The sequence below is a fragment of the Chanodichthys erythropterus genome, chromosome 20, assembly GCF_024489055.1.
Source record: "Chanodichthys erythropterus isolate Z2021 chromosome 20, ASM2448905v1, whole genome shotgun sequence".
In the NCBI taxonomy this organism is placed as follows: Eukaryota; Metazoa; Chordata; class Actinopteri; order Cypriniformes; family Xenocyprididae; genus Chanodichthys; species Chanodichthys erythropterus.
The window spans coordinates 28,590,972-28,618,498 of record NC_090240.1 but is presented as its reverse complement, the minus strand read 5'-3'; the positions used below and the strand labels follow the sequence as shown (position 1 = coordinate 28,618,498).

The following is a 27,527-nucleotide window of genomic DNA, read 5'->3' as shown; positions in this document are numbered from 1 at the left end:
TTTTTTTAACCTCCTCTAAACATTGTAAAACCGTACTAAACAACTAAGTTACTTGTGCAGTGGAAGACTTTTCCATGACTCTCTTTCCAAAACAAAACGCGCTTGTCTTCATGTTTCAAAATAAAAGTCGTTTTGTTTCTTATTTTGTCGTACCAGTTAAGAGTCCTTTAAACACTCCCAGAGTGATATATGAAAGCAGTGAATATCTAAAAACTACTTATTTTAGTAAATGCATCTCATATAAAAGATTAAACCTGTGGTTATTGCAATGTAGAATAACTATCAGGGTTAAAGATAAACCAGGGAACAGGATATAAATGGCAGACAAAATGTGGGGGCACAGATGCCCTGTGGTGAATTACTGTTAAAGTAAAGCATATTATCAAATAAATTAAGACACAATAGAGATCAACACTGAACACATTTACCAGGTTTATTCATTTTGCTCAATTCCAAATTTGTCAATCCATTTGTAGCTTAACTTGATTACAAATTGAGAAAAAAAATAGTTTTAAAAAGTGACCTGTGATTTGATGCATCATTCAATAAAATGGAATCACCTTTCTTTCTTTTCATTATTCCATACAATTCTTCAGTTAGTCATAACATTTTGGTTAAAAAGGGTACAACAATTAAAAGCAACAATCTCTCATGTCCCTGAGTCTTTTCACACTGGCAGAAACAGATTAAAAACATGATTATAAAAACTTGTGTTCATTTCAAGGGGACCTCATCGCAAGCAAAGTAATCCTTTAGTGGTGCTAAAAGATGTCTTATGACAGGGACACTCCAGGACTTCCCCAGCACTCTCTGCCTCTGCATACGCCCCATGTTTTTGACATCCGTGTAATGCTTTGGAAATCCAAATATTCTGTGAAAGTGCAAGTGACAGTGAGCATAAACAAAATACATATTTGTGTTTAAAGGTTTTATTTATAGCTAAAGGAGTAGAAGTTTAACTTACTTCTCCAATTCTGTGACCCATATATTGTCATCTTTTCCATTCATGGTGATGGGGAAATGGGCATCGTTGGTGCCCTGCTTCAGTGAGTTTGGCCGTGTAGTGATAGTGCGAACTTTTTCATACTGCAAAATAAGTACATTATACAGCGTTACAACTCATCACTACAGTGATATCATTACAATAACCATATACTGCAAATCTTTTGCGAGAAACTCATGACAAACCTTTGCAGTGCGACCGGCCTCCAGACAATCCTGAAGACGGAGTTTATCATTCGGAGATGCTATGATTGGTCTGGTCAAAACAAATAAAACACTTAATATCATAATTATATACTTTTCACATTAGGAATGTCCTGACCCGATCTTAAGGATCGTTATCGGGGCTGATTAAGCATTTTTTTAACTGATTGATATCGACTATCCTAAGCCTTATCCTTTATTTTATATCAGCTGTCATGCAGGTGTCGTGCAGTAGGTGGCGGTTTGCACCTTCAAGTGAGTTTGCCCACTGCCATTAAAAGGAAAAGAAGAAGCTCAAATGTGCACGCATGAATAAGGTCTGTTCTAGCGATCAAGCTTCTGTGTGTAGCATATTTGATGCACACTTTTGTAACAAATCACTTGAAAGTAATTTATTATTATCTGCCGTCAGACTATATGAGACACTGTTGCCATAACACATAACATATGTATTGAGCCCCTGAGAAACTTTCTGTACAGTCCTATATACATTGGATTTATTTTAATAACTTGAATGTACTTGGAAGTGTGCACCAAGCACTAGGAAAAAACAAGTATCAGAACTCTGTATAGGCAGATACTCAATATTTAATGACTCAGATCGGCGGCACAAAAATCAGGACATCCCTGCTTTACACAGTTGAGTGTATTTACCAGGGAAATCATTGTCTTATTTGAGTTTGATAGTCATATGAAACTCAAACTCACCTGTTCATGCCAGGTATGTTCCCCCAGAAGTATCTTGCTCTGTGAGCTGGACTCACTTTCACAGCATCAACAAGCACAGGGTTACACTAAAACCAAACCAGACACACTTAATACATCATGTAACTGGAAAACATTCTTTTAAAATGGAAGATGGGAAACGAGATTCATTATACTGAGAAAAATCTTACAGCCTGAACATATGAGCTTTTTAAATTTACAAGAAAATGCTGAGTCAAACCTCTATCCAACACAAGAGAATCACACTCACTTCCAGAAAGCGGCAAATGTCAGCTTTAACCATAGTTTGCATGAACACCACGTTCTCAAACAGCCAGAAGAACGGTCGTGGGTCGTCCTCCTTCGGCTTCATAACATTCAGCAGCCGATAATATTCGAAAAAGAGCCGCCCAGTGCCCTCTGCAGAGAGTAAAGAGGATCTCAGATGCAATGAATTATGTTATGGGATCAGATGCTGAGTGCTCAGCAGCAGCATGTTCAACAAAACCTTAAATCTGATGTGTGAACCATGTGTTAAGTTAGTCAGTATCCAGACTTTTGACGTTTGTCTTACCAAACAAGCCTTTACGGGCAGGGTTGACTATGGACAAGTCATTACACGGACTTCCACCGATGAGAAGATCAAACGGGCCCCATTTCTCAATCTGAACAAAAAAATAAATAAAAGAATAAACTCAATGAGCAGATTCTTCTCCGGATGTGTAATTAAATGTCAGTGCATTTGTACAGAGAGGTTTTAATATAATTTATGACAGGAAACAAAAAAAATTATGAAAAAATTATTTTGCAACCGTACATGCTCTTTTGTAATGTTCTTAACATCATCCACATGAGTGATTTTTCCATCATGGTTGACCATAGAGATGGTAACTGATTCTTCATCTATTTCTGAGGCCACATATTTTTCCACTTTGAAGCCAAGATCCCTCAGAACGAGGTATCCTGAAACACAAAAATGCATTTAAATGAACCACATGACCAGTACAAGAACAGACTGTAATAAATGTATTAAACTACAAGTGATCCAGGAAGATGAGAAGTTACCTGTGGCTATACCATCAAATAAGGAAAGGACTCTTATTGGACGTCGCAGGTTAGCGGGGATTGATGGGTAAACACGATGAGGCTCCTGAGGAGGACAAATGTCAGAAGTCAAACCAATACAAATACAAATCAGGAAGATCATTCAATCTCTTTACAGGATAATGAAACAAGCACTAACAAACTCCATGGCACTGTCGTTGGCAAAGAATTCCTGCACACGGATGCTCCAGTCATGCCTGGGCTTCAAGGCTCCAGAGCTGCTCTCAGGTGCACACAGGTAACAGGTCCACGGGTCCACATTTTTCAGCCGGTCAAATGTCCCCTCACCTATTAGGATATCCAGACAGTCCACACAGTAGGAGCTAGAGAAAGGAAAGAGACAATATTCAACTATACAAATTGGGGTTTAAATGTGTAAGGACACTAAAGACGATACTTCTAGTTAGCTTTTTCCTATTCAAATACAGTTTGTTTCACTACCAAAACTGCAAATGAGAGAAAACAACTTCTCTGTTGTCTACATTACTTAAAATACCTTTACAAAAACAAAAATGCTTAAATCACTAGATGGGAACATATTAAATATATTTGTCTGATAAATATTTACTGCTGTCTTTTCTGAGATAAATTAAAGCATTTACAATGTTCAGCGACTAATATGTGCAAATGTTCCAATATGAGTCCTGGTTTTTATCCATTTCTTTTATTTGTTTAGTGAATTTGTGTCAACACTGTACACATTGCTTACGTTTACATGCAACCAAATAAACAAAAATATCTGTATTAGCCGACTGAGCTCGATTCGACTAAAATTTCAATCTGATTGGAAGGAGTGGTTTATTCTTTTTCTAATCCGATTGAGAGGGCATGTTAACACTTGATCGTATTGAAAACTGAAACTGGAAAGTACTGCATATGTGCAATACCATCCTGTGGAATAAAGTGTCATAAATGAGTGTCCGTCATTCTAAAATTCTTTTCACTCAGCATCTGTGAAGTAAATCAGAACAACGACAGAGTCCTTGTTTCATACTCTCATCAGACACAGGGAGGGGCATTTTTACTGCGTGATAAGCAGCACGGCACAGCGGTTCATATGCTTACTTTCTCCAAATTATGACCAGAAATAGATAAATAAGAAGTTTTATCACTCGGATTTATAGATCTGAATGAATACAGTCTGATTGAAACAAAAGTTGTGCATGTAAACAAAGCCACTGATGTGCAAAGTGATTTTAATCTGCAATAGACTTTTGTCAGGGTAAAGGCCATATTGAATTTCACATGGATGAAAATAAGCCTTGTTTTAAAACCTGTCAAAAATGACAGTAATTTTACAGTAAATTTGCAGTAACATGACTACAGTCTATTTGCTTGGTAAGTCTGATGTCATGCGTCGATTCCGGGTGCAAGAACTCTACCAGATGCCCCAAGAAAAATACAAATGGTCCTAATATACACTCACAATGTGATAATTTTATAAACACTCACCGACAACAGCTTTCGTGGCCGCACAGAATGACCTCCATGCCTGAACAGCACACGGTGCAGTACGACTGATAGCCATCTTCATCATAACGGTACAGCGTCTCCGTGAAATTATACTACATGTGACAAACAAACAGATGCACCATTGAAATCATTCAGCTGAAACTAGGGATAATCTATACACACACTAACCTCCTGAAAATGTTTAAGAATATTTACTGTGTTTCATGATTTCAAGCAATTTTTGGTAACAGACATAGTTGGAACCCATGTGAGAACTAGCTGTCTACCTACCTTGCAGTTCGCACATAGCCTTCCTTCGAAGAGTGGGTGGATGATTTCAACAGGCATACTCCCACATGATAAGCAGAACTCTGAGAAGGAAGAGAAAAAAAAAAGTAGGATGAACTTCATTTATTAATAGTTATCGCAATGCCTATGAAATGATTTCTCACCTTCAATGTTTCGTTTGTTTTTCAGAAATTCATGCACCATTTGATCTGAAAATATTTTAATAAACACCAGGTTAAATGAGTTTTTTTGCTTTACCGACACAAATTTTAATAGCAATAATATATATGAATGGTATACATACGTCTTTTTTGGCTGTTCTGTCTGGACTCAATCTGTATGACGGGTTTATTATTTTGTTGCTTATTCTGGTATGCATGTTTTTGTTTTCTACGGGTCTTCACGGTCATGCGTTTTCTGTAAGCATCTGTTGTCCCAAGGTCTACTGAGCCATCATGCAGGTCCAGAGATTCAGGGAGTTTATTTAGAGACACAGTTAATTGAAATAACTTTCCTGTATGGTCTCTGTGGTTTCCCATGTCCCCATTCACTGATCGAGGCATATAAATCTTATCTAAGGAAGAACAAAAGATACAAATACAGCAAATTAATACAGCATATGATACTACAGTCTACACAATGAAATACTGCAGAGGTCAAAGAGTGTCTTTAGTGATTATCTACTGCATACCACTGTATTCTGATTGAGGTTGAGGTCGAAGTCCATCTGGACCTGATGGTTCAAACCCTCCAAAGGCCCAATCCAACATAACTCTAAGCAGCTCATCTGTAGAGTCCGTCTCAGGAGAAAAAAACATTCTACTGCGTCTGGACGCCACCTAGAGACACATGACAAATCACACAATGAGAGCCAAAGACCTTTCTGTACTAACATTTGGGAGTATTTTATACAGTAAGTGTAATTTCTGTGCCACTAGCACCACCAAGAGGAATTTCAAACAAATGTGTTGTAAAATGCAAACAAAAATATTATCAGTGAAATTTAGGACAGAATTAGGCTTAGCTTCCCCAAAGCTTCTCAGTCTGGTTTTCCAGACTGTAATCTCAAACTAAATTGCAAACGGCATGCTAATATATAACAAAAATAGCAAAATTCCTTACCTGCAGAGAATTGAAGATTGCATCTTTATATGCCTTTACTGTAGCAAAGGAATTAGAACAGAAGCACTTAGCAAATGAAAAGAAGGGCAGGAGATCATCAGCTTGGATCTGCAATAGACAAAAATATATAACATGATATTTCTCATTGAATCAATAAAAGAAAATACAAAACTTGCACATAAGACTTTATCATTTTTGTACCTCTGATAGTATCCTGTTCCCAAAGAAAATCACTTTACGCATGGAGCCACAAGGCCTCTTGCTGTCCCAGCTCTGAACTAGTCCAGGCCAAAGACCAAAGCCGTCAATTGGCCCCCAAACCATCTCACCAACTGTGAAACCATCCTAAAGAGAGAAACACAGCAGTCATTGGACCTACTTTATTTCTTTAAAATGGAACAGAAAAATCGAAACAAGCAGGCACAGAAATACTTCAGCTTTAACCTAAGTTACCTGGTATGAACGGTCTGTTTTCTCATCGTTTTGTGTTGAAGAAGTTGTATTTTCTCTTCTTTTCTGGCAGAAAAAGTAAAGCGTTCAGTCAAGATATCCAGAACTAAACTTTAAACAAAAAAAAAAAAAAAAGAGCAGATATTTACCGAATAATTCCATATGACATCAGCATCAGAGTTGTAATCATCATCGTCATCTGTGATTTCATCATCATCGTCATCACCTATGATTACAGACACGTATGGCTGATCCCCTGGGAAAAAATAAGGGCAAAAGTAAGTTTCACTTAGAACTGTCTCTATGTTGCAAAATTCTACAAAGGATAAAATGCCACTAGCTGGTAAATCTGAAAAGGGTCTGAAACCTTCGATGTTATGTTGGCTTTCTGTTTCTGAATCAGAAGATATTGGTACAATATCATCCACTTCTAAAGGGGCAATGTCCTCCACTTCCATTGGCGCAATGTCGTCCATTTCCGTTAAGTCAATGATATCTGAAAATCAAATGCGTTGTTAGTGTGATGCAAAGCAAGTAGAAATTGGCTCCTTAAATGTCTTTCGATAAGTTAAAGTTCGAAGATGTCTTTAGCATTGTAGAGTATACACATGTTTCATTACCAGATATGATGCTCCCTTGAGTCTCTGGACTGAGATGTGATGGAGCGCTTTTATATGAGCTGCTGTCTGTGACGTCGTCCTCAGCCATGTCCTTCTCCTCACACTCTTCCATTTTCCACTCTTTGAAACTGTCAGATTGTTGAATCATCTGAGATACAGACAAGCACACAAATACAAAGCAAACTTTTAGATGTCTGCTTGAGTAAAACCCAGTCATGATGCTAAGGTGTTCTACATTTTAGACTAGTGTGTTGCTTGCTATGGAGGAAATGTGATCTGGATGTTCTTGATATTTTAAATATCATCGTAAATCATTTAATCCAAACTAAACTCATTGCATAATCCCTCTGTACATTAAAAGTAGTTATATTTATATAGAAATTATATTTTGTCACACATATAAGATTAAAGATAATTAGGTTTCTCAAGCTTTATATAGTTCAGTGACTCACCTGTTCAAAAATGATCTTTTTTTTCAATGTTTTGGGTAGGGCCAATAAGCTAACGATTAATTTCCCAAAATTAGATGTCCTTCCCATAATCCTCAGCTCGGTCTTCCAGTACTGCTCCACCGACTGGTCAGCTGGATGTGCTTCATCCTCATCAATGAACTGGTACTCCAAAAACTCATCTGTGAGCAAGCTGACATTCTCAGGGTTTGAGCAAACCCCAAAACAGACGCCTAAATCTTGGACGACTTTGCCAGTCACCTCAAGCTTTTTTCCTGGACTCAACACTAACGACAGGTTCCTCAGCATGGAGTCTGGGAGGGGTAAACGTTCAACAATATTAACAGTAACAGTCGTGTAAAAGGAGATAATGGAACTGTGGAACATCTCCAAGTAGTCAGACAACTCCGCAGAGCATTGCAGGAGAAAATCAGCAGCCTGTTTGCCAACTTGGACCTCTCCTCTAGGTAAATGTCCCACTGTGTCCTGTACAAGTGAGGTCTTTTTTCTCCTAAGAAAAAACTCTGCTGCTTTCGGTCTGAGGAAACTCGCTGTGTAAAATCTCACTAATTGAGAAGCATCTTGGAGCAGCTGTGTCACGCTGACACCTCGGTCGAAACTCTCCTGAAAATCACAAAGCGGCTGCAAAGCATGGCTAAGAAAGAGAACGCTGAGTCTTATTTTGGGATCGCTCAGATGATGACAAATTGCTTTTTCGTCTGTATCCAGAGATCCAAAATATTTCTCAAGGTCTGACCAAGCTAAAGTCATTTTCTGGATTATTCTCCAGAAGAGAGAGCATTGAGAGGGCGGGAGATTATTGAAGTTTGACCCCTCAACATCTTCAAGCAAGTTTTGTAGAGCAGCTGGGAAAGATGGAAAGTGTTTGTAGATTTCTGTGATGAGATTCAGAATCAGGCCAGAAAACTCCATTTTCATGACACCATTATGGCATGCTTGTCCTGCCATATCTGTAAGTCCACATAAAGATACAATCTCAGGTTTCAGCAGCTTTAGACCAGCGAGAAGATGTTCATGATCTGGGAAATTTGAATAAAATATTGCCATGTTCATTAGAGGTATTCTGAACTTCCTCAGCATCTCCACAATGCAGGTACAGATGGCATCAGCAGTCTCTTCCTTTGGAGGAAGAACACCAAGCAGTCTGATCTTGTTTTCCCCAGTATCTTTGTCAAAAAAGCCCAACAGGACCACATTGGCCTCTTTCTCGTCCTCAAGCTCCACTGCATGGTATAAATAAAGGCAGTATGGAGTCTGACTGCAGGAGGCTGTAATATCTTCCCAGTATTTCTTGCCTAATACTAGACTGTCCTTGTTATTGGTACAGTTTGATATAGCATCAGTTGAGATAGATGGGCAATACTTTCTGGTGAAAGACATCCAAGAGAAAGACTCATGCGACACCTTCTTAGCATTTATCATTTTCTGGTTTAGACACTTTGTTACTGCAGGACTGTAGAGTGTTGAAGAATCTTCCTTCTTGGCTATCAATAAAAAAAAAAAAAAAAAAGGAAAAATTAAAAAAAATTACACAGATCATATCATCAATAATAAAAACTAAAAATAGTAAACACTTACACATTCCAAACTCTTTGCTTGATTCCAATGACACCTCTTCCTCCTCAACAAAAACCTCCTGAATGTTATACTTCTGCTTTGCAAAACTGAGATCATACATATCTTTGAACCATGTAAGCAAATCTAATGTTTTTAGTGTGTCTCCATTCACCAGCAATTTCAGTTCTAGTTCCTATAAAAGGAGAAAAAAAAAGCATCTGTTGACAAAAATGCGTGTTGATAACTGCATATCAATATAACTGAAAAATAAAAAGTATAATTTAATTAAATCAAACATTTTTTTTTCTCCAGTTTACACAAACTAACTTTCTTGATTTGTGCTTTGTTGAAAGCTTCCTGTAGCAGATTGAAATTATTCAAGATGTCCGTGTTCTCTTTTGCAGTGAACTTCACTTTATTTATGTCGATAGATCCAGGATGAATGATGTCCATCAACTGACAAAAAGCAGCACCTGGAAAAACACAACATAAGTGCGTTAGTGAAAAATATTTAAACTTCAAAACCAACTTCATACAAAAAAAGTTAGCAACTAGCATTCAATCTCAACATAGCTGGTATATCCAATTAAAATAGCCTATTTTAATTAACCAGGAAACAAAAATACCTGAGCAGGTGTGTTCCACTTGACTGAAAGTGGCTTGCAGTGTGTCATTGAGCCAGTCCAACAGCTGACTGAGGTTGTTTCTCTCATCTCCAGTCTTTACATTCACCACCATTTTTCCATACCTGTGGAAATATTGTAATGAATTAGTCTGAAAACTTTGATGATATAATTGTTACAGGTAAGTACCCTAACGATGATACACACATAAAGGCAGTATTAAGTATGTAATAACTCATTTACAACACTAAGATTCTGACATTAGTAAGTGCACAGAGTAAAAAGTACAGTTTATAATGTACCCGCAAACCACATTAAGCGCTAAATGTCGTTTTGTTCATTCATCCCAACAACAACAACAAAGAAATCAGTTTGAAAGGACAAACAACCGACCAAAAATAAGTTTTCTTCTTGGCAGGAAGTCTTTACAGATGAAAACGATTCGTTAAGTCAAAAGATTTTTTGAAAATAAGAACGTTTTAGAATCTGTTATGGATATATCCGCGTCTGCGCATGCGGACCCCTCAATTTACCGCGAAAACTTAAAGGGAGGAAAGAGGAGCTGCTGGGGCCAATGAAACGCGAGCGGCCTCCCAGTCCCAGGAGCAGCCATTCCTCCACACTGCACGGTGGGACACAGACTGCAGGGAAACAAAGAGACAAAATCCAATGTCTTTATAAAAAAAAAAAAAACTGTTTCTGTCTGTTGCTGAAATTTTCTGCTGTATCTAAACACTTACAAATTTATTCAAAATGATATCGGTTCACACAAACCGCGTTAAGGTAACTGGAAATTACTTTAAAACTCGTTAATTTAATTTAAGTAATATATTTTTCTTAGACGAAATGGTAACGTACAGTTTTTTTTTTTTTTTTGGTAAACTTGTTTAAATAATTATAAGGCGCACAACGAGTTCATGTAATGTTTTTGTGGTGAAGTAACCACATATTGTATTGTAACTACAAATTCACTCTTAACGCTTCTGATAAGCATTTCAAAACAATGCTTAACATGCATCTTTCGCGATATTTGCAGCTCGCGCACACAGCTATTTCCGCATCTCACGTCGCGCGGTCAGCTATTTACATTCACTGTGTAAGTTATACAAATCATCAACTTACAATACAAATCAACTACTTACCACAACCACCCCGTCGGTTCAATGTTTTGGTAATCGGTACCTCTGGCGATCCCGCGACTTCAGCGGATCATCGGATTGGTCGATTTCACGTAGGAGAGTCGATCGCGTAGGAATCATAAACGCTTTGAATGCGTTCTGCTGTTTTACAACGTGGAAACACCGAATATCAGTGGTGGGGATTTTGATTCATCCCAGTGACTCGATTCGTTTGAATCGGTTCACCGAAAAGATTCGTTCACTGATATTTTTGCAAGGTACATCCTTTCGCCAGTAGATGGCGGACCGGTGCGTGACTTTTTGTGTTTAGATGTGAGGAGATGAAACCGTTTTCAACTAAAACCGGAAAACTTTTTATGCGTTTTGGTGGCCTGAAAAAGCAAACTTTTGAAAACAGGTTTCAAAGTTCAAGTATTTAAACACGATACCGTTGTCATCTCCGTGTAAACTGCAAAAACGGTGACGCAACGCGTATTACGTGCTTCTGTCCACCTTATTTTCAACGCGAAGGTAGTGTTTTCTGTGAATGTGTGGGACTTCCGATTTATTAGCTGCTATAGGAAAATAACGAGAATAATATCGAAGTGCAGTAAACTGTAAAAAATAAAGTGGATAGGCATGCGCGTTTGGCGAGAATGCGCAGGCGTGTAGTCTTTATTTACAAAGTGACATCGCCAACTAACGTTACTTGTCTGATAACAGCGTTTTTAGTAATTTTCGCGGATCCGTGTGAAAGGGGATACATAACGTTGTCAGTTATGTACAAAGGAAAAAAACATCTTCGTTTTTAGTACATCGTTGTCGTACTCTTGAGTCAACAGATTCGTTAAAAACGCCGAGTCAATCACGACCGAGATGAGTATCCTTAATAGTTGTTTTCAAATCTACTAAGAGATATTAAAAAGTATCCAACGCGTTCTCCATACACTTTAATTCTTCCGCTCTCTTTGAGTTGTTATGAACGATACTTACTAAATCACACGAAGAACCACATCTCTCGTGGGTCTGCAAATCTTTGTTCAGTGCTGCGCCGAGTCTCGTTCAGACTCAAAACAACGACTCGTTTGTGAGGGGGCGTGTTTGTTCAATAGGTCCAACCAATGAAATGCTTCTTACAACCCGCATTCGAATGCTGTTTGGTCATACTCTTTAAAGACGGTTCAAAACGGTAGAAAGGGAACGAAAAACAGACTGAATTCGGAATGATAGCACTTAATTACTCTTAAGCCAACAATTTCTGCGATATCTTTTTATGGCAGTAGCGAGAGTCTGACCGAGTTAAAATACGAACTAGGTAGATTAAGAAGAATATGCTCGGAATTGCATATTACCATACAATTGTTTTAAAAGTAGGCCTATACAGTATAGAATACCAGTCGACTTTCTGTATTTGCACAACAACAGTGCGATACTGTATCCCACAATGCAATCGACTTCACTCAACCTGGCGGCCATGAAATGAACCGGAAGTAATTCCTTTTAGAGGGTTCATTTGCACGACCTAAAGATCAGTTGTATCTATAACTCAGTCTATGAAGTCTTATAGTTTCAATTATACCTGTTACTTTTGTTTGCAAAAAAAGTACGTTATCTAAATATGACTTCAAAAGGTTGACTGAGACTAAACGAGATGCAAGCTAGCAACATAAGCTATTTGACAACAGTGTTTCACGTTTATTGCTGTATACCAACATAAGATTTTTAATTGAACACGCCTTATTTAATTGAAACAGTGTACAGTATAAACGATAGCAATATTTCATTATAGAGACAACAAATCTCCAATTTGTTTTGTTTTCCTATTTCATATTGTGAATGAAGCACATATGTGCGTCTGAATACTAATTCACACTGTTGCACAGTTAGATCTCGTGCATTATATGGCTAGTTGACTGCAGATTTGGACGACTAAACTGTAGCTCTGTTATTATATAATAAATATTGTTTAATACTCGCTACTAGAAGTGTCAGCACATAGGCTAATGTCTTTGCAGTACAGCTGTTCATACACTTTTGACTGTGTCAAACTTTGGATTTTTTCCACCTCGTTAGTCGGACGTCAACCTCAGCGAGACGCGTCATTTGACGTCACTTCCAAGATGTCTGCAAGTCCCATGGCAAGTCCTGCTTATGCTTCCAATGAACATAAACGTAAACACAAACTTTAACATTAGACATTAAGTTTATGTAATAACTTCGTTTTTGCTTTTCATTAGCTGTTTTTTAAAAGCCATTTTATATTTTTTATTCAGTTTTTATTTATTTATTTATTTATTTTTGCCATAATTGACACAAAACACGATATGCTCTCGTTGTGTCGTGGCGACACCATATGGTCAACATGTGCAAGTGACGTCTGATTGCCTGGAGCTCACTGAGGTCTTAAATCGGACATTTAATTTGGGATATTACCACGTGCAATCTCGTCTGGAACGCAGCATCACTGTATATGAGCACTGCATAAAAATCAGTCGTTTGGGGTTTTGGTCACTAATGTCGTTTCAGTTGGAACAATGTTTTGCTTTATATTCCTAATAAAAGTATTTGACTAATGTTTAAAATAATGTTTTTTCATTTTTTTTTTAAATAATTGTTGTTCTAATTAATTGTCGGTGGTATTCCACCTGACAAAATTCAGTATTTTGTGTTTTCCTGGACATTTTAAATGCATATATTTGATAAAAGTGAATTTAGTTTGTATTTAGGACTCCACTTTTTAGAGAATAAAACATTAATTAATTTCAAATTGGTAGACAGTTTTGAGAAAGGTTCAACACTCTTATTTCTAAATCTAATCTAAAGTATGTTTTGCTTATTATTAGTATGATTGAATTAGATCATTGAAGGTCAGCAGAGAAGGTCAAAGACTGGTTAATAAAGTGAGATTAAATACATAAAGTATATTTGTGTAATGTAATATAGTTAATTATTAAGTTTGCCTAAAATTCTGAGATTGCATTTTACTGTTTTTATTATTTTTGAGGAATACTGAATGTTTTTGTGCAAGTGAGATGAGTGAAATGCACGCTCATGTTTAGTCTAGAACTACAATAACTATCATGTTCACACAGCGCACACAACACCTCTGCACTTTATTTCTCTCAACATAAGGACAGGAGAGCTGTCAGTCAGTAAATGTGAACTTGCGTTACTTATTTGAAAAAGTAACTTAGATATTTTGTTGTAAATTGAAAAAATGCATTACCTCACTAGTTGAAAAAGTAATCTGTTTGCGTAACTGAAGTTACTTGTAATGCGTTACCCCTCAACACATTATTAAAAGTGGGGTTAGCCATATTTCAAAAACACTGTTTGGAAGTTAGTCAGGCGGACACCAACAACAACCGTGTAACCAATGAAAATTAGTGGGTGTATGATGGTCGAGGAGACGGAACGTGCAGGGAGATTTGAATAAAGACTGCAGAAAGAGAGATGAGCAACACTGGGTTTGAGTGTCATTGATTGTCTGGCGCTGCTGTGCTGTTGGCAACTAACAGCAAAGTAGTGTATTTATGTAGTATTTATTACTATTGTGTACTGTACGTTCATTGTTTGTGCTTCCTTGTCGTTTGTTCATCATCTGTGCTTTATTTTTCATGTAGCATTATTTTGTTGCACGTCAGCTGTGATAATCAAACATCCACTCTCGCATTGCGTGTGTAACAATGGCCAGATAGTGAGATTTGTGCAGGTAAACCAATGCACACTGATGACTGCTAGACAATGTGAGACAAAACTCGGAGGAGTTAGGGTTGGAAGGTGAGTTTTGGAGGCGGAGCAATGAAGAGAGGGGTGGGTTATTTTGTGTTTATTTTAAATATCAACAATGTCCAACAACATTTTTGAAATATGGCTTACCCCACCTTTAAAGGGTACATAACGCACACAGTTTCCGCCAATCTCATGTTAATCTTGAGTACCTATAGAGTAGTATTACATCCTTCATATTTCCGAAAAGTCTTTAGTTTTGTCATATTTATAAAAGATAAATATGCTGTAACGACTCTTTCTGAAAAAGCCGAGCTCCTTGAGGCGTGCCATGGGCAGAGCTAAAGAGTCACGAGCAGGCGCAGCTTTTACGTAGTGATCGTCTGCAAGCTGCGACATCATTATAAATAAAAAGGGAACAAAAACGTTAGTGTTGTTCACATTATATGCACTTGTGCGACACTTGCCAACAAAGCACAGACATTTGATTTAGTTTTACTCACCGCCCACGATCTGCAAATCCATCATCGAACTGGGACATGTTTACAAAACATTCATCACCGAACAAACAAACGTGTGCACAACTCATTTGCTGCCCCAGAAAAACAAACTGCATCCACTGTTCCATTAACCCTGGGTTCTTTGGGGAGCTGAAAAAGGTTATCTTTCCCTCAAAACCAAAAGCACACTTTGGTGACATTGTTGAAAAATCTCTTCCGTAACCCAAACGAAGAACGTTGATGTTCGTACTCTTGCTCTCGCTCTGGGTAATGTGTGTGTGCATGCTTGTCAGGGAGAAGTGCCCATATAAGGAATTCCACCCTTTATGATGTGATACAGGGCCATACTCGAAAAAACATATTTGAATCCGGAAGGAGTGTATTTGACACTGAAATACTCTCTGTCATACATCTAACTCATGTTTTGAAACTTTTGCCATGTTTAGCATGAGAATGCAACTCTTTAAGAGTAAATAAATCAGAATGAAATGAAATGGCATTAGACCACCCCTTTAAAATCAAGCATTGTAGACAAAACACAAGCTTTGAAGTCTGTCTTTATTGGTTTTGTTTAGGATACTAACAATTTTTGGTTACTTTTTATGTTTTATACCATAAGTCCCAAAAGAAAAACAAATTGTATACAAAAACTAAGAAAAAAAGTATAAAAAATAAAGTACATATAAATTGACTGTATAAAAGCACTGTTAATGTTCAAACGCATAGATTAACATGTTCATTATGTTACCAAATAAACAAGTAAAAAGACAGCTTTATATATCAAATTTAAAGATCTACTAAGCAAAATATTAGGGCTATGATATCAATATTGTGTTTACACTACAATAAAAAAAACTTTGAAGAAAACACAGTGACAGTAAGCACATATTTGTGCTGTTTTACATACATTTTTGCCTGTCAAGATGTGCACAGGACAAATGACTGTAATTTACATGCAGTATCCAAACATTGTGTTCCATGTCTTGTGAAGTATTAAAGGTTACTTTAGACTTCAAGCTTTGACTTTGGACAGTAGTTTTCATTAAGCATAAAATTAGACATATAAAACAGTTTGTGTTACAGCATTAGGTCTATCAAACAAAAGCAGAAAGCTTCTTCTCAACCCTCATACGGCAGGATGTATCTGTTCTCTTCAAAAGGCACCACACATTAAGTGTTATAGACAGATGAGGCATCAGTTTTAAGAATGAGAGTGCTACAATGATACAATGAGTGATACAATGCGTTTCTTATTGCTTGTAGCAACAGTAAGCATAAAAACAAGCATAAAAGCATCTATGTGAGTAAAACAGTCCCATCATAGAGGTCAATCTAAAAAAAAAAAAAATCAAGGTATAATAAGAAAGCTCTAAAAATGTGTTGAAATGTGTTAAAGTTTGTAAACATTAATTTCAAGGTTAAAATACAGTACACTGATCTCTATCTTAAGCAATAACTTGACACTAATTATCACTTGTCAAGAAACAATTGTATAATGTTCAGCAGGCTAATGCCCTCGAGTTCTGCTAATAAAAACACCTTCTGGTTATACTGTTATTGTGCAATGTTATATAGAGGGAATGTAGGCTGTATTAAATGCAAATGGGGAATCAAATCTCTTAATGCATCTCTTTAAATGCATTTGTAGGGGCTCACAGCTTGGTGTTTGTAAGTTTGCATTGATAAATTTCAAGTATTTTTCTCACATGTGTCACATGCAAGCATACTAAATCTAGGACAAATGCACATTTGTGCATTTCTTAGCCGGATAAGTTTTGTAATATACTGTAAAATGTTTTGTTCAATTAAAAAAAAAAAATTCAAGTTTGAAATGGTAAGGCAGTTTAGTATTTTTGTTTTTCATGAGAATAAATGATAAAATCTATCTGCATGTGTCCTGGCAGTTTCAAAGACCTTGACAGCCACATCAATTTCAAAAACATCTAGTACAAAAGCTAACTGTGTTTTTACTAAGTGACGCTCTAAGTGTCACGGCACCTTCCTTGAGTTTGGTCTGATGATCAAAGCTACCCTCATCCTCAAGTTAGCCCAACTTCTCAGCTTGTCTTTCCAAAGCTGAGATCGTCTTGTAAAATTGGAGATTAACTGGCCTCCAAGAGCTCCTTATTGAGGACATTTGGTTTTGTACTTTGTTATTGTGTTTGTTGTGTGACTTTGGATGAACTGAACATGGACTATGTGTGTTATTCACATGCATAGTAGTCCTTCAGTGGGGCGAATAGGTGTCGGATTACAGGAACACTCCAAGACCGTCCCAGCAACTTCTGTCTGGCGCCACGGCCCATGTTGGACACGTCCGTGTAGTGGACAGGAAAGCCAAAAATCCTGACAAGAGGAAGAGACATTTTTGGGTCAATAACGTGATGTGATTTTTTTTGTCCGGATCTATTAATTTATTAAAAAATACTTATGACTTGACATTAATTCACAATTTAATTTAATGTAAACTTATTTTAAACAAGCATAAGTCAAAAATAACAGGATGATACAACTGTCCTAACATAATGAAGGGAAAATACTAATTGAAAGAAATTCTTGAAAAGAAAGATTATTAAGTGGTTTATTATTTCATAGAAAAAAAATGAAGCAGTTTAGTTAAACATTTAAATGATTTAAGAAGGGTTTTTTTCCAAATCAAAGTCAAACATAAAATAGAAACTGATTTCAAAGATTGATTATCGCATAATTGTACCTTTTTGTGACATGATAAGGTTTGTTTGAGCTGTAAAATGTCATATAATACAAAGAAAATTAATGATATTTAATAATTAATGTTGTGTAAAAAATACTTTGAAGAACTATTTTGAAAATAACAATTAAGATGTGTATAATACTGAGCTAGTGTCAAGGTACAAGGAAAATGTCATTATGTTGTACCAGTGTTCATTTTGACAGCAAATTTTGATTTAGATTTTGTCAAAAAAGTTTTAGATTCTACAATAGATTTAGTCAACTAAAATCTAACAGTCGGTAAATAAGAAAAAAATAAGAACAAATAAGTACAGCAGAAAAAAAATACAAATTAAATAAACAGTGCTTTAAAGGATTAGTTCCCCCAAAAATGAAAATTACCCCATGATTTACTCACCCTCAAGCCATCCTAAGTATATACGACTTTCCTCTTTCAGACGAATGCAGTCGGAGTTATATTAAACAATGTCCTGGCTCTTCCAAGCTTTATAGTGGCAGTGAATAGAGGATGAGATTTTGAAGCCCAAAAAACTGCAACTATCCATCATAAAAGATATCCACACGGCTCCAGGGGGTTAAAAAGGCCTTCTGAAGCGAAGCGATGCATTTTTGTAAGAAACGTTCATATTTAAAACAACTAAAATAACTAGCTTCCAACAGATGGCCGTATGCATCATATCCACATGTGGATATCTTTTATGATAGATGGATGCACTTTTTTGGGCTTCAAAATCTCATCCTCCATTCACTGCAATTATAAAGCTTGGATTAGCCAGTACATTATTTAACTCAGATTGTATTAGTCTGAAAGAAGATATACACCTAGGATGGCTTGAGGGTGAGTAAATTATGGGGAAATTTTCATTTTTGGGTGAACTATCCCTTTAAGTTTGTCAGGTAGGTCTAACAATAGTAATCAGGTAAGAAATACAGCCAACAGAAATTGAATAAAGTAATCAAATGTAAAAAGTACATTTCTAAGAACTTGACATTTGATATTTTTGGTATTATTGATATTTTGGCTGTTGTGAACACACCTCTCAAGCTCTGTGCACCACAGGATGTCCTCTTTACCATTCATCATGACAGGGAAGTGTTGGTCTTTTCCCTGTTTTATGGAGTTGGACCGTGTTGTGATGGTACGCACCTTACCAAACTAAAGATAAAGAGAGTTAAGAGACTATGCTTGATACAACCTGCTCAAGGTCATGAATAAATAAAGTAAATCAATAAACAGCTTTCACAGATAGAAAATAAGTTACCTTGGCAACACGGCCGTGTTCCAAACAGTCCTGAAGTTCTAATTTATCCATCCCAGAAGCACACAGAGGCCTGAAAAAAAAAAGCACATTCATTTCAAAATTGCATAAAGTACATGTATTGCTTTTTTCTTTTTATTGTGATTCTGATTAAAAAGATTTAGAGATGCTGTCTGGAGACTATTTAAGAGAGAGTTGGGGTAGATGAGATGACAAATACCTCTTCATTCCTGGCAGGTTTCCCCAAAAATAACGTGCCCTGTGAGCAGCTGATACCTCGATAGCGTCAATCATCACTGGATTACACTAGAGATACACAAAAACAAATTGAAATGAGAAACAACCAGATCAATCCGTCTCCAACAACAACAGCCATGAAGAAACGCAAACCTCCAGGAATCGTGAGATGTCTCTCTTATCGTTGACGCTCATGGCGACCACGTTCTCAAACATCCAGAAGAAAGGCCGATCTTCCCCTTCCTTTGGTTTCGCTTCACTCAAGAGGCGGTAAAACTCAAAAAACAGCCGTCCAGTCCCCTCTAAACACAATATAATAAACAAAACATAAAAAAAAGCCTTACATACTGATTATAGCCACTTTTCCACCGTTGGGCCAAACGGTTCCAAGAATTGTAAGAGATGGTTACAGTTATATTTCTACTTGAGCTTGGTTTGGCACAGCACAATAACAAACTGTTCTCAGCCTGGAATTCTGGGCTGGCAGAATGTGTGTAGTGACGTTGCCACTCAGGATTAGTCATTTGTCTGTTGTCCGACTACCAGTTTCTCTGTAGCTGGCTAAGCGCGCTATTTGGGCGAAGTAAACACAAGTTATTAATAGAAATATCTGGTCATCCTCCATAACGTGATTACTAGTTACATCTCCTACCTCTGTAAACTTTTGCGCATTTATATTACATTCCAAAAAGCTCTGTTATCAGCCCCACAGTGGAAAATGAAACCGTAGGGGGTGAAAATCAAGTTTTTAATGTTGTTTATATGTCTATGTGGTGTTTTTAATATGCTTTAAGACAAACCATGTGCAAATTTCAAAGTCAACACCATTGCTGAGTATTTTGCGGTGCAAAAAAACGTGGTTTGAAATCACAGCGTTTCTTACATCACAAACTACATTCAATCACGTCAATGTGTGGGCGGGCTTTAGCATATCATTAACTACTCTCTGAAGCAGGGGAGTCTTAAGAGAACCCAGGTTATCCTGGTATATTTTTCTGTTGATATGAAAAATTGGGTACATTTAGCAATATAGCGGGTGAATTATGTATATGATGTATATTACGATGTTATGATGAACTATATGCCTTTCCACTGATGTACTGAGTTGTTGAAAGCGTTACTAAGGATGCTGATTTTTAGAAGGCAGCTGTTTGAGATGGCGAATGGGAACATGGGTTGTGTAACATTAGCAACACATTATTAGCTTTTTAATAACAGGCTAATTATATAAAAAGGCTAATCATATTAATTACCGTTATGTGTCAGACATTGTAGAGAGCGCGTTGTAGAGAGCGATACATAAAACGCATTACCATTCTAATACATCGACTTGTAGACAAGCCTGTATAATTCGCTCTTCCACTTCTGAATCTGTTTTTTGGTTCAAACATGGCTGAATTAAACCAGTATTTCCACTTGTAAAGTAAAGCTGACTGAGTGGATCTCTGAGCTGGTGTGAGTGAGTGGAGGTTGGGCTTATTTGCATATTCATGGTTCTGTGTATACTAAAAACATACGGCCCACAAAGGTGTCCAATCCGGCCCGGGGTGATTGGAACTATAATAAAAAAATAGAGATGCACTAGTCCACTGGTCATAAATCCAAACGTTTTTTTAGTTTTATTTTGGTTAATCTTTATTCCGGCTTGCAAACAAAGTGCTTCGTAAATATTTCCACATATAATGAAATTTTGGGAAATTATTACAGTCTATAAACAGGACGTTAATACATCCACACGATGATTACGGACACAAAGGCTACGTTCACACTGCAGGCTGAAACGACCCAATACCGATTTTTTTGCCCCTATGCGACCTGTATCTGATCTTTTCAAATGTGACCCAGGCCACTTGGGTATGTGGTCCTGAATCCGATACGTATCCGATCTTTTGAAATGCGACAGACCACATGTATCCGACCCGTACGTCATTGATACGCTACAAATGTCATAATTGTGCGTTGAAGTAGGCGGGAACGAGAAGATAAACAACAATCATGGCGGACGATGCTGCTGAGACCAGTCAATGGAAGGGAAGCGAGGTCACAGATTTAATTAATATTTGGGGTGACAGCTCTATTCAGGCCAAACTCGAGGGCTCTTATCGGAACTGGGCGGTTTACGAAAACATTTCCAGCAAAATGGCCGAGCGTGGTTACAGATGATCCTGGCTCCAATGCCAGCGAAAAATAAAAAGCCTCCGAGCCAAATACAAGGAGGTTAAAGCCTGGAACAAACGAGGTGGCCGTCTACTTCCGCAAACAACGAGTGACGTCGTTGACCGTTGCGTACTCTTCTGCGCATGCGGGTCACTTTTGGGTCATTTCACGTTCACACAGGAGATCACAAAAGGTCGCATTTAATTGAAAATGTGAACGGCCTTGCAAAAAAAATCTAATTTTTTCAAAAAATCGGAATTGAGCATTAAGCCCTGCAGTGTGAACGTAGCCAAAGAGGAGAACAGACGCACCAGCAGGGAAAATACTCTACCATGCACAAACTCACTGTTCATAAAAAAATAGGAAGAATAATATAAATATTAAATTGGGGTTGATATGAATGTATCTCTGAAGGGAACGGTCTTCAGATAAGTTTTGATGGGTCTTATCTCTGTATAAAGTAGAGCCTATTTATCTACGCAGTGCTGCTATGTGTATAGTGGTAATCATGGAAACGCTATATCAATGCTGTTCCATAAGCTCCACCTACTGTCAGAGAGTGAATCTGAATTAAATTCAGTCCGTCTGCTGATTTTGTTTTGTGCAGGTGTCTTATTATGTAGCATAATTTCACAAAGCTAAAGTCAAACCATGCGGTTTTTGCTGTTAATCTTGAAATTATACAATAATTGAAATTAAAAACAACTGCTCATGCGCATAACATCTTTGTTGGGATTGTGATAAAAATGCAGTGTTTGCCTCGAATATCAAAGAGCTACACATTTTTGGAACAAATAAATTTGCTTAAAAAAGAAAAAAAAGCAACCAGTATCAGATTCGGCCAATTTGGAATTGGAAAAAAATTGGAATTGACCATGAAAAATGAAAATAGCTGCATCACTATAAAATTTTTTTTAAAAAAATAAAATAAAGCATTATTTTAAAAATCGAATCATTTTTTAAAGAGCAGTGTACTAGTTTTCTTGCAAATTAATTTAATTCGGCCCGCACATGGTTATTTTTTTAACTAAATACGACAATCCGGCCCTCAACCTAAAATGAGTTTGACGCCCCTGGTGTAGAGTCACATTTAAGCTATTTTAAGGCATGAATAACTATTTTTCACAGGAAAAAAATAAACAGGTCATTTTGGTGATGGGCTTGAAGGATAATATTATTGACTACAGGGGGACTGTAGAGAATAGTTTGGCCTGATGGTGGAAAAGCAGCTTGTTAGTCTTTGTATGTCTTTGTTCGTTCATTGTATGCCAGGCTAAAATTATGTGTGATGGCTTAGAAAATAATAGTACAACTGCACTTTGCAAGCTGCATAATTTGAGATATTATACACATCCGTCCCACAACCCTACGGAGGATAAGCATTTTGGAGAATGGATGGATAGATAGATTCATGTCCATAGCACAGAACATGTTGACTTTAAAATAAAAATCTTTTTAATAAAAAAAAAAAACACACTGCCATTGATGGGATTGTAAACACACCACCATAATGATTCAGCATGTGACATGAACCAGCATGTAATCAAAACAAATGATAGAATCTACAAAGGGTTTGTGTAGGAGAATGAAAGATTTCCTTAATAAGATTCACAAGCTAATGTCTTACCGTACAGGCCTTTCCTGGCAGGGTTGACAATTGAAAGGTCATTACAGGGACTTCCACCAATCACCAAGTCAAAGGGCCCCCATTCAGCAATCTGAGCAACAGAACAGCACCATCTAGTGTTAGCACAGCTGCATTGCATGGTCACCTCAGGAACTCTGAAGATCAATTAGTTTGTTTCCAAATGTTTTATTATACAGTGTAACAGCGCTCACCCATTTTTTCAACTGCCTGGAAGTATTTTTCCCATAAGGATTTAATTTTTCCTATTAGGATTTTAAAAAAACCTTTGTTAAAAAGTTAAAAGCCATTGACCAAACTAACCAGCTATGGGATGCATCACATTACAAACCACTGATTTTAAGCAAAAAAAGTATTTGAAAATCGGACAAAAAGAAAGTTATAAGACTATGTACTTAACAGTTTGATGTATACTGAGAGCATAGGGAGACATCATTCACAGTGCTTGGCTAAGAGATTTTTTTTTTCTAGGTTATGCAAATGTCTTATATTTACTCACCCTCAAGCCATCCTAGGTGTATATGACTATCTTCTTTCAGACGAACACAATCTGAGATATTTTCAAATATCCTGGCTCTCCTAAGCATTTTAATGGTAGTGAATTGGGTATCCCCCTGACATGATGTATGACACAAGATGTAGGAGTATCATAAGCTTAGATGCCTCTCGTGGTTTAAACAAATATGGCTGGCCAACAAACTCAAGCTCCTCTTTTCTTTCAGAGGATCAAAATCCTCTGACATTTCTCTTTAAAAATTCTTGTTTTAGACTTCTGATTTGTGAGCGATGTTTTGTTTTGTTCTATCCACTGCACTTCCGCCTTCATCATTACGTCATGCGTCGATCAGAGGTACGGCCGTCTGCTGGAAGCTAGAAATGTACTTTATGAAGTTTTAAATATGGATATTTTTCTTAGAAAAACCCATTGCTTAGTTTCAGAAGGCCTTTATTAAGCCCCTGGAGCCATATGGATTTTTTTTTTTTTTTTTTTTTTGATGGATGGTTGCATTTTTGGGGGCTTCAAAACACGCCCCCAGTTCACTACCATTATAAATCTTGGAAGAGCCAGGATATTCTTAAATATTTCTCCGATTGTGATTGTCTGAAAGAAGATAGTCATATACACCTAGGATGGCTTGAGGGGGAGTAAATCATGGGATAATTTCCATTTTTGGGTGAACTATCCCTTTAAGGAAACATTCCATTTGATCATTTTGCAAACATTATGGAAACATTACTTTTGATTATTCTTTGAATATTCTTAAACAAGTATGCATTTAAAAAACAAAGTTAGATGAAAATCTAGCTAAAAAGTAACTTTGAAAGAAACGTTCTGAGAACATTCACTTTTAGCTGGGTTGGAATTCCTACATTTTGAACAAAACAAAAAACAAACAAACAAAAAAGAACATTCAAGATTCCAACATGAAGTGCATCATTTCTCACTGATACTGATAGTTCCATGAGTTGATAAGGAAACTCCCTGAACACATCCGAGTAATTTGGTGTAATTACTGGTCACTGGGGTCATAGATGCCATTTAATTAGACATTCCAGATGTTCTGCTAAAGGAAACTGTGGGAATGGCCCGTGTTCATCTTTACCCTTGGCACATACCAATGTGAGAGCATATCTGCAGCTGGACTCTTTTCAGGCCTTCTCATTCTTTCAGTGTTTCATAAATAACCCAACTCAGGGCCCCAAAAAACCCCTCCAATATATCCCTTCTCTCTTTTCTTCAGCGACAAGAGCCCTTTCATGCATCCCTCTCTGCAATCCCACCCAATTCAGCCTCGGAACAACAATGGGTGAGTGAATGAGTGATTGAATGGGAGGGTTAGCTGGTGAATGTATGAATTGAGGAGAGGGGATTTAGGAAGGGAGAAAGCGCTTTTGTGTTCCGTCACTAAGGCTTAAGACAACTTGCGGCTCTCTGTGTGTGCCTGAGTGTTTGAATGTGAGGTGGAGAGATAATAGAAGCCAAACAGAAACTTGGAGGACTGACGACAAAGACCAGACTCAGGTGAGGCCATTAGCCTTATCAAGTACTGTTGGAACAAGCAACGCGCTACTAAACAAATATGTTTGGGCCAGGTGTGTGTGGCCTGTGAGGTGATGGCACCTATCAGTCTCTACACACACTTTTATCAAATTAAATGGCTGAGGGAACAGAGAAATTAAGCCTGAGTCTTACTAGGTTAATATAAATGCTGATTATGTAAAAACAGCAATAAAACTGGTTCCACAGACCTGAAAAATCATTAAATAATCTCCAGTGAAAACGTCAAATATAGCAGCCAGAAACAGATTACGGTTGACTCACATTTTTTCTGGTGATGTTGCGAACATCGTGCACATACTGGATTTTTCCTTCATGCCGAACAACTCCCACTGAAATCGAGTCCTCACATACTTCTGATGCAATGTACACATCAACCTTGAAGCCCAAGTCCCGAAGCACCAGATAACCTGCAGATTAACATGAAAAACAGACTTTAAACTCAGGGTGATTAGCATCACTAGTGTCCATAGTTCTGGCCACACAGCACAACTTTATGTACTTCAAAAGTCTCAATGTGTGGATGGATGGAAGGACGGATAATAATTTTTCAGGTAGTCACATATTATGAATCACCGATGGTGTAAATTTCACCAGAAAAGTTGAATATAGAATCTAAAGAGACATCATATTGACCTGTCGCAATGCCATCAAACAGTGAAAGGACTCTGATTGGACGTCTCTGCTCTGCTGGGACTGCAGGGTAAATTTTTGGACTTTCCTGGAAGAAACAAAAGTAAATATGTTGTATAATTAAACAGCTTTGCAAACAGAGAATTTCCCTCTCTGTAAAAGTTAATGCGGAACTCACAAACTCCTGTCCATTGTCATTGACGAAGAACTCTTGTAGTTTCAGGCTCCAGTCGTGGCGTTTCTTTAACACACCGTACTGCTGCAGCGGTTGACACATGTAGCAGCGCCATGGGTCCAGATCACGGGCGTTGTTGGCCGCTCCTGCTCCCACTAATATATCCAGACAGTCCACACAGAAACACCTGAGGGGAAAGACTCTGATCAAAAACAGCCTTTAAAAAGGCAAATGAAACAGACAATGTTAAAGGTTAAGTGTGCCTTTTTCTACTATTTGAGATTAATGTGTAAGCCATTTGTAGGGTGACACTGTTTTAAAACAATGCATTTTGTTTGAGTGGCCTGACATGAGTTTGAAAAGCCAAGGCTTACAAAAAAACAAAATAAAAAACTCAGGTTAGCTTGTATCAACAGCAGCAACCATAGAACAAAATTATTGTCAAACAAAACATTTGAAAGGATGTGCATTTAATGAATTTAAGGGGAGTGCACACTTGAAGGCAACACTTTACAGGTTATTCTGACTACACTTTTATTAAAGAAATATAAAAATACGATAAAGTATAGTACCTCAAACCAGTGAGTAATTATGATTACAAGTAGATATGAGTAAAAACTGCACAAAATAATGTGCATAAATTTATTGCTTTCAAGGTAAGATATCAAGCTAAAGCTCAACAGTTCAACCAGTTTAATTGATTTACCAAAACTGGCAACCATGCACTGATATAAATACAGTGGGAAATTTGATAATGTTTTTAATGACATCTGGGGCCTGTACCAACCATGAAGCTGGATTAGCTGGCTAGCCAGGTAAGTTTCAGATTAGTTTGCACCAATCCTAGGTTTTAGGTACCATGAAAGTAACTTGACTTTTAGCGATGTTCGTCACCATAGTAACTTACGCTCCACGGCTAACCTGCTCCAGGGTAGGTTATGTTCTGGGTTAGAGATCTCAAACTGAAATTAGACCAATCAGATGTAAGCTAAGTGACACTGACACACTCAACACAATAAAGTCACTCCCCCAGTTTCTCTTCCTCCAAATTAAAGTTCATTATATAGTAAAAACAAATATTTAACAATGAAATTGTCTGGTTTTAATTATAATATAATTCATATATGATTTGTATAATTATATGATCTATATTTTTATTAATACATTACACACATGCAAATTTAGTGTAACAGTAGTTATTAAGCACTTAGTTTCAATGAATATTAATATATAGATCATATATAATATAGGCCTAAATAAGGAGTAAATATACTACTAAAATATAAAAATTACTACATGTGTATGTTTGAGTCTCTATCTCTATATATTATCAATTATATAAACTATCTTCACAACTTTCACTTGCACTGATAGAGAAAGATCATTTCTTTTGTCCTCTTTCACAGACAAGTATTTTCCATTAGTGTAAATGCATTTAAATTCTTCATTTTCAGCGAAAGAGTTTTGAATCTCGCGAGAAGTGAATCAGTTTATTTCTGTTGCAAGGCATGTGATTGGCTGTTTGCCACGAATGTCACGGATTCATGTGCATGCGCTCCACAAAATTCAGGATCAAAGCCTGAGTTGACAGAGAAAGTTGATGATCAGCATCATGGTACCAACAAAGCCGGATTGGAGTGGTTTGGTTTTGGCAACTCGAAACTAATCCTATAACCCTGAGTTTGTTCATCTACCATCATGGTACA

General features: G+C 37.2%; 2 protein-coding genes across 4 annotated transcripts in view; both read right to left on the bottom strand.

Annotated features, from left to right (window-relative positions):
- Positions 1-714: 714 nt before the first annotated feature.
- Positions 715-9,712, bottom strand: dnmt3bb.2 (DNA (cytosine-5-)-methyltransferase 3 beta, duplicate b.2). Its single transcript, XM_067372451.1, has 24 exons — positions 9,601-9,712; positions 9,302-9,447; positions 8,996-9,167; positions 7,400-8,901; positions 6,948-7,095; positions 6,695-6,823; positions 6,477-6,583; positions 6,331-6,393; positions 6,079-6,222; positions 5,878-5,985; positions 5,447-5,594; positions 5,060-5,329; positions 4,920-4,964; positions 4,759-4,838; positions 4,468-4,580; positions 3,155-3,338; positions 2,977-3,061; positions 2,729-2,874; positions 2,486-2,576; positions 2,183-2,331; positions 1,915-2,000; positions 1,189-1,258; positions 965-1,086; positions 715-871 (listed from the first exon to the last, which is right to left on the bottom strand). Exons 1-24 carry the CDS (start codon positions 9,710-9,712, stop codon positions 715-717), a joined length of 4,377 nt encoding a protein of 1,458 aa, XP_067228552.1.
- A 5,788-nt stretch (positions 9,713-15,500) lies between these two features.
- dnmt3bb.1 (DNA (cytosine-5-)-methyltransferase 3 beta, duplicate b.1) overlaps positions 15,501-27,527 on the bottom strand; it is a 49,488-nt gene continuing 37,461 nt past the window's right edge. For 2 of the 3 annotated variants that reach the window (XM_067370664.1, XM_067370666.1), the window contains 10 exons: positions 25,825-26,008; positions 25,650-25,734; positions 25,278-25,423; positions 23,149-23,199; positions 22,937-23,027; positions 19,306-19,454; positions 19,136-19,221; positions 18,919-18,988; positions 18,694-18,812; positions 15,501-17,290 (listed from right to left, as the gene is read on the bottom strand). In XM_067370664.1, the coding sequence (XP_067226765.1) occupies positions 17,149-17,290; positions 18,694-18,812; positions 18,919-18,988; positions 19,136-19,221; positions 19,306-19,454; positions 22,937-23,027; positions 23,149-23,199; positions 25,278-25,423; positions 25,650-25,734; positions 25,825-26,008 (1,123 nt within the window). In that variant the 3' untranslated portion in view covers positions 15,501-17,148. The remainder of the gene's footprint in view (positions 17,291-18,693; positions 18,813-18,918; positions 18,989-19,135; positions 19,222-19,305; positions 19,455-22,936; positions 23,028-23,148; positions 23,200-25,277; positions 25,424-25,649; positions 25,735-25,824; positions 26,009-27,527) is intronic. The other variant, XM_067370665.1, reaches the window with a different exon arrangement.